We start from the raw sequence: 11,455 nt of genomic DNA, 5'->3' as shown, positions 1-11,455 counted from the left end.
CTTTCTGTGGACACACTAGGGTCAGGGTGACGGTGGACACTTGGTGCTGGCTTCTGGGAACCCCACAGGCCAGGCCCCTGTGGGCCCTAGGGGACCCCCGGCCCCAGCACGTGGCCTCCGGGTCCATCTCAGAAAAGCTGTCTCTCTAACCAAGACTGAGGTTTGTGGGACACAGTGGACGCCCACCCCCACGCCATCAGCAGCCACGGACGCCTGAGTCACACTCCCCCTTCCAGCTCGCTGGCTGCCCACACCCAGCAGCCTCTCCTCCGGCCTGTCCCCACCCCACACCAGGATGGAGAAGCCCCCACCGTGGCTCTCAGGCACGGCCGGCGGGGGTACGGTGCTCACCGACTGAGGACACCAGCCCCTGTGCGGCCTCCTCCCGGTTGCCTCCTGACCATTTCCTGGATCCCGACACCTGGTCTGATGCTCCCACATCCGCTGTTCCCTAAGCCCCGGCCCCCCACACCCCCACCCCCACTGCACCAGGCCCCTGAGGCCCACGTCCCAGGTGAGTGGGAAGATGCCCACGTCTCTGGTGGTGGGGCAGGGGGTGGGGGAGCAGGACTCATGAGTACTGCCCCCCAGGCTGCCCTTCCCGCACCCCGAGGTCTGCCCCGCCTCTCCAAATGGCCGCTTGGCTTCTGCCCGCCGCCCCTCGGGCTGGGGCTCAGGCCCCCTCCAAGGCGCCCCACGGGACACGTGGTCCGGGATCCCAAGCACACGGACCGAGCAAGTCGGCACGGAGGACAGCCGGCCAGGTGGCTAGGCACGCACAGCGGGCTGAGCAGTCCCATCTCATACGGCTGCCCCCCTGCTCCTCCCTGAGGCACCCCCAGAGCTAGAGGCCAAGGTGACACAGGCTGGCCCACCTTCCTGGTAGCATGGCCAGTTCCCTAGGGAGGGACACAGTGAGGGCCTGAGGCAGCAGAGAGTCTGGCTTTCCTGCTCCCACACGGCCTGAGCCTCCGGGCTCTGTGTCCTCTGGCCACCGCAGGGGGAGCGGATGGCAGCAGAGGGCCCGGGGCTCCCTCCCCCTCCTCTTCTACTTGGTCCTACGCCGCTGTCACAGCCAGCGTGGCCCAGCCTGCCCTGGTGCCCCGGGAGCGCGCCGGGGGGAAGTGTCAGCCGCCCTCGGGGAGGCCCCACTGCAGTGTCCTTCTGCCCCATCTGAGCCCGGGTCCCAGGCACAGGCTGGAGTAAGAAAGCTCCAAACGTGTTCCCAAGAGTCACAACGCGACCCAGCAGGCCCACCTCCCAGCGCCTTCCCTGAAGACGGAGAACAGGTGTGCCAGCACAATCCGGACACGGTGTTCGCGGCAGCCTGACGCACAGTAACCAAAAAGTGGAAACGAGCCGAATGTCCACCAGCCAAAGAGGTCACACAAAATGTGGCTGGGCCACGCGACGGAGTCTCATCAGGAGGGAAGCACCGTCCACCCCAGCACGGCCGGGCCTGAGTGCGAGAGCCAGACGCAAAAGGCCACATGTCATGGGTTCCCATTCATCAGAAATGTCCAGAGTAGGACAATCCGGGGACGGAAAGCGACTGGAGGTTGCTGGGGGCTGGGGAAGGCAGAGGGTAGCAACTGGTAACCATCACAGTCCCTACATTTGAGGGGGAGGGGTGGTGAAAAGGCCCCAAAATTAAGGCGTGGAGGTGGCGGCACAAGTCTGCGAACACAGTAAAACCACGGACCGTGCACCCGGAATAGGTCAACACGGTGGCAGGTGAGCCATATATATAGAAGAAGTCTGTCAAAAACACAAAGCCTCAGGGTGCCTGGGGGCTCAGTCAGTTAAGGGTCAGACTCTTGACTGCGGCTCAGGTCACAATCCCACGGTTCGTGAGTTCAAGCCCCACGTGGAGATCTGCACTGGCAGTGCGGAGCCTGCTTGGGATTCTCTCTCTCCCTCTCTCTCTCTCTTTCTCCCCTCCTCACATGCGCTCACTCTCTCTCTCAAAGTAAATAAACAAACTTAAAACACACACGCACAAAACCTCATTCCATTTCCAGTTTGGACCGGTTTGCTGACGAACGCTGCCATTTCCCCTGCATCCAAACAACAATCAGTGAGTCCCGGGCAGGGAGAGAAAACCGAGGAGGGCCACCCAGGGACCAAACCCTTAAAAGGTCTTCTGGGAAAGTCTGAGCGGAAAGCGCAGGTTGACTCTAAACCTCGACAGGAAGTACGGCAGGTGTCAGCAGACTGTCGCGGTGGCTTTCCTCCGAGGACCTGGAGCGGCCCGAGGTGGGGGCGTCAGGGGCTGACCTGAGGACAGACTGTGTGTGACCCCTGGGCCAGGGACTCCTGGATTGCAGTCCTGCATTGCGCGGCCCCGGTGCGTCCGGCTGACGCAGAACAGTGGCAGGAGAGGAACCACACGGGGCGGGGTGGCCTGGAGGCTCCCATCCCGGTTGAGGGTTGGAGAAAAACACACAGCACTCTTAGAAACTTCCGGAAGATAAGACACTCCCTTCGCTCCTCAGAGCCCCAGCTGTCAGCTCTGCACGAAGAAGGATACGTTTGCTTGTGCAGAGCACATACCGCCAACAAATACCCAGCTCTCCAGAGCCCCGTGTAAACACGGGAACACCGAAGGTCTCCAAACACGTAAGGAAAGCGTAAGTGTGGAAGAGAAGCAAATCTCTGAACTAACGGTCAAGCGGACACTGAAGTAAGGGAGAGGCTACCACTTCCTAAAGTAAGAACAGGATGCTTATGAAAGACAGAAAGACAGACAGACAGACTGACAGAGGGAGGGAGGGAGGGAAGAAGGACGGAAATACTTGGGACTTCTTGGAAGCTAAAAGTATGACACTCCAAATAAAAGGAGACATAAGAGTGTGTGCAGTAGAGCGTGTGGGTAAAAGCTAATTCTGGAAGGATCTGCACAGAACGCGATACAGAAGGACAGAGCGAGGAAGGTCCGAAGAGCTCAGGACCCGAGGAGGGCAAACGCAGCCGGCCAGCATCCGTGGCCCCGAGCAGAGCGGAAGGGGATGGATCGAACCCCAGTCACGGAAGAAAGTCATGGCATAAAAGTTGCACAAACGCGCCTGGAGCCAGAAGACGCTGTGAGGAGCAAGATGAAACGAGGCGATGAAAGCATTACGGTAACCCGAGGTGGCAGGGGCCAGGAGGGGGACGTTTCTACAAGGTTCTAGCAAGAGAAAAGACTAGAAAATAGAGGAACCTCTGGCCCTGCCCCACTCACCACAGAGGACGGCTTTTAAACAACAGGAGCCCGGAAAGTTCACTGCCCATGAACCTCCTAAACTTCTGCTCAGCGATCTCCAGCAAGACGGAAATGGCCCGGGCTCTTCACGTGTCCACAGAACGTTCACGGATACTATCCGTGCCTGGGACCCAGCGGGAATCCCGAGGCACCTGCCGTGACACCACCATCCGTCACCTCCAAAGCAGAAACTCACCCGCCTGCAGTCTGTCAAGCCTTTCCTAGGGAGGCCTGGCCTTACGGTGGTGGTAGGACAGTCCCGAAAACACAGTAGCCTAAACAAGAGCGTGTGGAACAGTATTACCGACAAAGCCTCACCTCCCCTGGTGCGTGGCTTCCGGGACAGAGGTTAAGTGTTCCCCTCAACACTCTAGAAAAAAATACTTGAAAAAACAAAATTTTTTTAAATTTATTTTTTAATGTTTATTTATTTTTGAGAGAGAGAGAGTGTGTGAGTGTGCGTGGGGGACGGAGAGAGAGGGAGACACAGAGTCTTGAGTGGGCTCCAGGCTCTGAGCTGTCAGCACAGAGCCCGTACGCGGGGCTTGAACTCACAAACAGTGAGATCAGACCTGAGCTGACACTTAACCAACTGAGCCACACAGGTGTCCCTCAAAAAACAAAGTAAGAAAGAGGAGGAGTGGCTCAGTCGGTTGAGCGTCCGACTCTTGATTTGGGCTCAGGTATCATCCCAGGGTCGTGAGATCGAGCCCATGTCAGGCTCTGCACTGACAGCACAGAGCCTGCTTGAGGTTCTCTCTCCCTCTCTCTCTGTCCCTCCCCTGCTTGTGCCCTTGCTCTCTCTCTAAAGTAAACATGAAAAAAAATTTTAATAAAAGTATCAGTAAAATGTTACAAGTTCTGGCAAGTTTACTAACAATAAACTTTAAAATGGACAGAAGAATACGCTCACCGATTCAGAGATATTCGTTTCTAAGCATAAAAAAAGTAGTATATGAGTATATTTATCCTAAAATTAGAAAATGTAAATGAAGGGGTGCCTGGAGGGCTCAGTTAGGTAAGCGTCCGACTTCGGCTCAGGTCAGGATCTCATGATTCGTAAGTTGAAGCCCCATGTCGGGCTCTGTGCTGACAGCTCAGAGCCTGGAGCCCGTTTCAGATTCTGTGTCTCCCTCACTCTCTGCCCCTCCTCCCCCTTCTCTCTCCCTCTCTCTCAAAAATAAACAAACATTAAAAAAAGAAAATGTAAATGAAATATACCAAGTTCTAGAAATTATAAGTTGCCTGTATTGACTAACAAGATGAAAACTATAATACAACAATATCCAAAGAAGATCTTGAAAAGATATGTAAAGGTCTCATCTTCAAAAGGCATAGACTCGCTAAGGTTGCCTACCGCCAGCCTTCAACACAGAGGCCTTTCCTGTTACATTCACAACATTGCAGAGCTTAGAAAAAGCCAGAAGTCTTCTGGGTTTATTTAACACGCCTGGTAAAACTCTGATGCCAAAACCACTCTCTAGAGGGAGGGAGACAGAGAAACTGACTGTAACCCAGGCTCACCTAGGAATACAAAGTAAGAAATTCCAAAGTGTTAGCTCATCCAATACGGAGCTGCCCGACAAGAGTAAAAAGTCGAGTCAATGTCCGAATGCAAGCTAGAAATATGACCAATGATGCTGGAGAGGGGGAGCAGAAAAGCCGTTAGAATTCCTCCCAACAGATGAACACATACACACACACACAATCCGACTCATTCTTTACTCAAAAGCCCAAAGCAAAACTCTTGGCAAACTGGGAAGACAAAGAAACCACGTAAGTTCAACCAAATTCCACCACAAAGCCATGAATGTCGGCCTGGCCACACGCTCCATCACGCACTCTGGTTCCCCCCTGGAGTGAGGCAGGAGGGTCTGCTGCCAGGGGCTCGGGCTGTACCAGGCATCCCAGCTGGTGCCATGACAGCAAAATAAACAGAACGCATGCGCTTGGAAACGAAGACACGAAACGTGAATCCCTTGCCACTGACGTGGCTGTCTGCGCCACAGCCTTCCGGACTCTCGCTCACTGCTGGCGCCTCCGTGCCTGCGAGCCAGGACCCAGCTCGCTGCCCTTCTGTCCCTGCTCAGATGCCCAGAGCTTTTCTTCCTGTTTTCAGAAATCATGTGATCGTTCCATCTCCCACTGACCCTGGCCTGCCGGCACCAGCCTGAAGCCCCCGACCCACAGTGGTCCATCTCAGTGAGGGGTCCGGACCTGGGTCAGGGCGCCAGCAACCCTGAGGAGGTGTGGTTGAAGCAGGGGCAGTTGAATGATGCTGTGACCGTCCAGAGAAGGGAGAAGCAGGCAGTGTATGGGCCAAGGGAAAGGGCATCACACACAGGGACGTGGGCCACAAATCAGAAGCAGAAGAGGAGGATGAGCCCCAACACCTGCTGGCACCAGGGCCTGTCCCCAAAGCCAGCGTCAGCCTCCCCCGACCCCACTGGCCTCAAGCCCGCGTTCCCTCCCCATTCCCACTCACAAAACCCCAGGCTTTGGGGGCCAGGCCTGGGGGCTTGACCAGGGGGCATGAGAGATGTATCCGGAATTGTGGGCTCTTGAACTTCCCACCCACCATTGAGTGGTTCACTTCTCCAGCATTTTTGCATCTGTGAAAGTGGGTCCCCAAGGGGCGCCTCACACAGTGGCTGACCTCGGAAGCTGCCCGCCGTGACTGTGTGTGTCTACACAGGAAAGCACCGGAACACCCTGTAGTACCAGGTGGTTATTCGTATTTCACATAGCAACACTGCATTCTTCCGTTCAGGGGAGTGGATTAAATGCATGGTTCTCCCACAACCCCTAGAAGGCCTACAGAAAGGATATCTCAAACATTATAAGGAAAACTAAATCAAAATAGTATAAAAGCAGGAAGGGAGCTCGGGATTTTTTTTATGTTTGTAGAAAAGAGACGCAGCTGGAAACAGATTTGTATATAAATTGGAACAGGACCTCAATGCCCCAGAAGTTTTTCATTCATAAAATCAAATGAACTGACACCATTGAGCAGGACTTGCCTGATGTCCAATGAAATAGACGTGTAAGACTCGGTGGAAAGCATGGAGACACTTGTACCATAATCAGAGTTGCGGAGAACACATCTCCTTCACATCGCAAGATGAAATCAAGCTGCTATGAACAAGAAATAATCAGGTGATGATGTTTGAAAACTGTAAGCTTGTAAATAATGCCAAATAATAGGCTAGAAATGGCTAAAGACTGAAACATGGTCCAAAACATAAAACCAAGAGAGTCAAGAGGGCAAATGACAAACATAAGGAAAATGAGAGAAAAGTTGAGAGATAGAAAGGCTGGTTCCAGGGGTGCCTGTGTGGCTCAGTCAGTTAAGCGTCCAACTTCGGCTCAGGTCACGATCTCCTGGTTCACAAGTTTGAGCCTGTGTCAGGCTCTGCATTGACAACTCAGAGCCTGGAGCATATTTTGGATTGTGTGTGTGTGTGTGTGTGTGTCTCTCTCTCTTTCCCTCTCCTGCTCATTTTCTGTCTCTATCTCTCTCAAAAATAAATAAACATTAATTTTTTTTTTAAATGGCTGGTTCCAGAAGGTCTGATGTCTAACTGGAGCACAAAAAGAGAGACAAGGAAAGAGGAGATATTTTTTTCAGTTGTACACAAACATTTCCTGAAGTGAGCCTTCGCACTGAAATGCTTGATGAGTTCCAACCATACAAAGTTCAGAACTACAATAAAAAGAAAACCAAGTGCTCCTCAAGTATAAAACAAAAGAGAGAGATAAAAGGTGAATAAACAATGGCAGCACAAGAGAATGGAAACGTACCTTTGAGGCTTTCAGGAAACAAGCAGTTAAAAATCTGAATTCTATACCCAGCCAAACTATCATAAATTGCTGCATTTCAGACATGAAAAAAGTCCTAAAATATAAAACCGACCACCACATGTAAAAATGCTTTTGATCTTCTAACATAGCCAAATGAAAATGGAAAAAAGAAGTCCAGAATGTATCTCGAAATATAACAAGGGGACTCTGAGTTAGTCATGGAGGACAAAGAGGAGCTGAGACTGAGCCTGTCTGGGGGCATGGAAACACTGCTCCTGACACAGGCACAGGGTGGTTACTTAGCTTTCTATGAGCCAGTCCTCTGCATTTTATAAGGTGAGTTGCACTTTATCAGACTTCAAAGGAATTTTAAAATATTTAAAGCAGTTCCAAACAGGGGAGCTGTAACCAGAATTCATCACTTTGGAGAAGGGCTCCCCTCTAACCTCACTCAGCAAAACCTGCCTCAAATATTTTCCACAAGTTTTCTGGAACCAAACAATGAACATGTGGGAAAACAGAGTCCTGCCACAGACTCACAAGACGACTGAGTAAAATCCAATCGTAGAAAATAAAGCAGTGCTAATGAGGGCTTACCCTGCAAGCAGCTCTCAGACCAACAAGGAAGGAGGCATGTGAGCTGTCGGCTGGGACAACATGCAGCCAGGAGGTATAAAAGCCGACAGACAGCCGGAGCTCCACACACACACACACACACACTTACACGCACACCCACTCCCTCCTCCAGCCCCACCGCCCCCGCCATGGCCGCGTCCACCCTGTCCGTCTGCTCCAGCGACCTGAGCTATGACAGCCGCGTCTGCCTGCCCGGATCCTCGGACTCCTGCCCCGACCCCTCCTGGGAGGTGGACGACTGCCCAGAGTGCTGCTGCGAGCCCCCGTGCTGCGCCCCGGCCCCCTGCCTGACACTCCTGTGCAGCCCCTGCCAGTCGGCCCTCACCGGCTCCTGCTGCTGGCCGGCCTGTGGCCCCTCCTCCCCCTGCCAGGGACACTGCTGCACCCCTGTGTGCTGCAAGCCTGTCTGCTGCACCCCTGTGTGCTGTGAGGACTCCTCCTGCACAACCTCTTCATGCTGCCGGCCCAGCCCCTGCTGCAGACCCTCCTCCTGCATGTCCCTGCTCTGCCGCCCCGTGTGCAGGCCCGCCTGCTGCACCCCTGTGTGCTGTAAGCCCGTCTGCTGCACCCCTGTCTGCTGCAAGCCCGTCTGCTGCACCCCTGTCTGCTGCAAGCCTGTCTGCTGCACCCCTGTGTGCTGTGAGGACTCCCTCTGCACAACCTCTTCATGCTGCCAGCCGTCCTGTGGCCCCTCCTCCCCCTGCCAGGGAGACTGCTGTACCCCTGCGTGCTGCAAGCCCTGCTGCACCCCTGTCTGCTGCGAGGACTCCCTGTGCTCAGCCCCCTCCTGCTGCCAGTCCAGCCCCTGCTGCAGACCCTCCTCCTGCGTGTCCCTGCTCTGCCGCCCCGTGTGCAGGCCCGCCTGCTGTGCCCCTGCCTCCTCCTGCTGCCGCCCGGCCTCCTGCGTGTCCCTGCTCTGCCGCCCCGTGTGCCCCCGCCCCGCCTGCTGCGCCCCTGCCTCCTCCTGCTGCCGCCCGGCCTCCTGCGTGTCCCTGCTCTGCCGCCCCGTGTGCCCCCGCCCTGCCTGCTGCGGCCCTGTCTCGGGCCAGCCCTGCTGCTGACCGGCTCCAGCTTCTGCCTCTAGAACTGCCATCTTTGCTCCAGAGCACAGACGTCCTCTCTCAGGAGCCCCGGAACCCCTCTGGGGGCGCCAGGACGCCCCTGCCCCTCGGTGGATGCACAGCTGCTGCCTCCCGGGGATCCGGACATGCCCGGCTTCCCTTTCTGCAAAGACAGGTCCCTCAACGGGGTGGGGGGGTGCGGGGGCTGCTGCCCCCTGGAGCCCTCCCCTGCAGGGCTGGTTGCTCTCATTCCGGGTGACAAAGGCCACTGCTATCATCAATAAAATGTCTGGATCATGAAACAGAGATGGCTGTGCTGTTCCCTCTCCCCTGAGCCCAGAGACCACGCCAACGCGGGCAGCGTTTGCTCTGCCTGGTGGAAGCAAGCGATAAAGACGTAGCCTCCAAGTCCAAGTTCAAAGCCCCTGAAAGAGGAGATCTGCACGCGGACGCCGTCCGCATACTCCACTTCCCTTCCCACCCCGCGGCCCCACCCTCCTCCCCGGGAAGAGCCAGGCCTTCCCCGGGCTGGGCCCAGCACGTGAGTGCGGCTGCAGAAGCCTCGCGCCCTGAGTGGGCCTTGGGCCCTGCCCACGCCTGGCCCCCTGCCCGTGCAGGTTAAAGGTGAGCTGGGGGCAGCACGACCCTACCTGGTGGGAACCCGAGGGCCCAGTAACACCTCGCTGACGCCCTTGGAGAGAGGCGTCCACACACAGGAACGCCTGCGTGCTGGTCTGGGCACGAGGGCTGATGCTCTGAAGCACCAGCAGATTCCCGCGGGCCCCAGGAGGGGTGCAGGGGTCGGTTCAGGCATCACGCATTCTGCTCCAGGTTTCAAGGCCTGATTGAGGAGACAGGGAGCAAAATGCTGCCTTGTGAACAAATCCTCAGGACAGTGGAAGAGGACGAGTCTACAGTCTCAGTGGACCACTAGCACTAGAGAGGGTCAGGGAGCACCGGCCAGACCCACCAGGTCAGCATCAGGCTCCCTATTTGTCCCTGGTGCCAGGGACAGACGGAAGAGGCCCTCGGGAGCAGAACAGCAGAGGCTGGCAGCCGGAAGCGGGAGGTACCTCTTCGCAGAGGCTGGCTCTCCCCACCCCCCTCCCAGGGAAGCAGAGACAGAGCAAAATCCTCAGGGGCCTGTGAAGAGAAAGGGGCTGGATTGTTACCTGCCTTGACTCCTAAATCCCTCAGTTTCCCCACATTTATTCAAAACCTGTGCCCGTTCCTCGTCCATTTGAATTTTAAGAAAAATTCCACCGTCTGCACAGATAGACGGGCAGATTGGATTCCTCACAGCACAGAGTGAGAGATGTGAGGAAGTTCCGCCTCATCGGGAACCAAAAAGAGTGCAGTGCATGGATGTTGACTCACGTGGAAACCAGCAACCCACAACCCACAACCCACAACGGTGCCAGGATAGTGCATGGGAGGGAGGGGCAGGGCTCCTGCAGGACGTGCCCCCGCCCCCACCCCTGCCTCGTGGCACAAGAACATCCAGGACTTTCTGATGGCTCCCCGGGAAAGTCGGTCACAGCTGCAGAAGGCGTGGCCGGCCACCCTGAAGCCAAGCTGCTCCTGGCTGGGGCGTCTACATGGTCAGCCGGACTGCTCCCAGATGGGGGATCTACATGGTCAGCCAGACTGCTCACAGAGGGGCGTCTACACAGTCAGTAGGACTAGTCCCAGCTGGAATATCTACATGGTCAGTGGACTGCTCCCAGACAGGGTGTCTACACGGTCGGCCAGACTAGACTGCTCCCAGACGGTGCGTCTACATAGCCAGACTGCTCCCAGATAGACATCTACATGGTCAATCAGACTAGACTGCTCACATTCGGGGTATCTACACGGTCAGCCGGACTAGACTGCTCCCAGATGGGGCATCTACACAGTCAGCCAGACTGCTCCCAGACGGGACATCTCTACACCATCAGCCAGACTGCTCCCAGACGGGGCATCTACATGGTCAGCCAGACAGCTCTCAGACAGAACGTCTACACCGTCAGCGGGACAACTCCCAGCTAGAGCGTCTACACCGTCAGCGGGGACTGCTACCCAGGAGAGAACGAGTCGGAGGTGATGGCTGTCGTTACCGTTGGAAGCTTCTTGAACGCCGTTCACGGTGCAGCATGTTCTGGGACCCCCCAGATCTCGGGGGAGCCCGTCTGTGGGCAACTCCCGACCCCAGACACCCCGTCACCCATCGGGCCCGAGACTAGGACGGTCGCCCCCTCCGAGGTGTCACTGAGGACACTGGGAGGGCCTCCCTGCTGCCTGGTGGGTGGGCCCATGGCCCCGGGGTCCTGGAGGGAGGGTGTGTGCAAGACGAGGGCCTGACGCAACGACTGAGCTCCTGTGACGGTGAGACAGTGGCTGGTGGTGGGGTCCAAACAGGACCAAGGACGAAGAAGGGCTGCGAAGGGCCGGTGCTCTGAGAGCCGCTCCTGAATTTCACATCCTCTATTATCCCGTGACCTCACGATAAGGGAAGTTTCCAGATATGTGTCTGCTGCAGGAAGGACCCCCCTTGATGGTGTTCCTCTTACACTATTTCTCGGTTCCCAAACAGCTTCCCCCGGCACCCCGGTGTGCCTCGGCTTCCTTGTGCCGACGACCACGCCCTCTCTGCGCGTCTCCCGCCTGTCCCCGGGATGACACGGGCCCGCCCGGCTACTCCAGGGCGTCTCCCATTGCGAGACCCTCCGTG

The 11,455-nt window shown here is 56.3% G+C and overlaps 2 protein-coding genes across 4 annotated transcripts in view; one reads left to right on the top strand and one right to left on the bottom strand.

The window, feature by feature from the left end:
- TSPEAR (thrombospondin type laminin G domain and EAR repeats) overlaps nucleotides 1–11,455 on the bottom strand; it is a 155,292-nt gene that overhangs the window by 102,803 nt on the left and 41,034 nt on the right. The gene's annotated exons all lie outside the window — the stretch shown is intronic.
- Nucleotides 7,751–9,044, top strand: LOC113597372 (keratin-associated protein 10-8-like). Of its 3 annotated transcripts, none has more exons than XM_053220468.1 (2): nucleotides 7,751–8,238; nucleotides 8,419–9,044. In XM_053220468.1, the coding sequence occupies exons 1-2, from the start codon at nucleotides 7,810–7,812 to the stop codon at nucleotides 8,740–8,742; spliced, it is 753 nt and encodes a 250-aa protein (XP_053076443.1). In that variant the 5' UTR covers nucleotides 7,751–7,809; the 3' UTR covers nucleotides 8,743–9,044. The 3 variants fall into 3 exon arrangements, with proteins under 3 accessions (XP_053076443.1, XP_053076442.1, XP_026909009.2); XM_053220467.1 differs by having other exon boundaries at nucleotides 7,751–8,268; XM_027053208.2 differs by having other exon boundaries at nucleotides 7,751–9,044.

This window comes from Acinonyx jubatus, chromosome C2 (assembly GCF_027475565.1).
Source record: "Acinonyx jubatus isolate Ajub_Pintada_27869175 chromosome C2, VMU_Ajub_asm_v1.0, whole genome shotgun sequence".
Classification (NCBI taxonomy): Eukaryota; Metazoa; Chordata; class Mammalia; order Carnivora; family Felidae; genus Acinonyx; species Acinonyx jubatus.
This window is presented reverse-complemented; position numbering and strand designations above follow the sequence as displayed.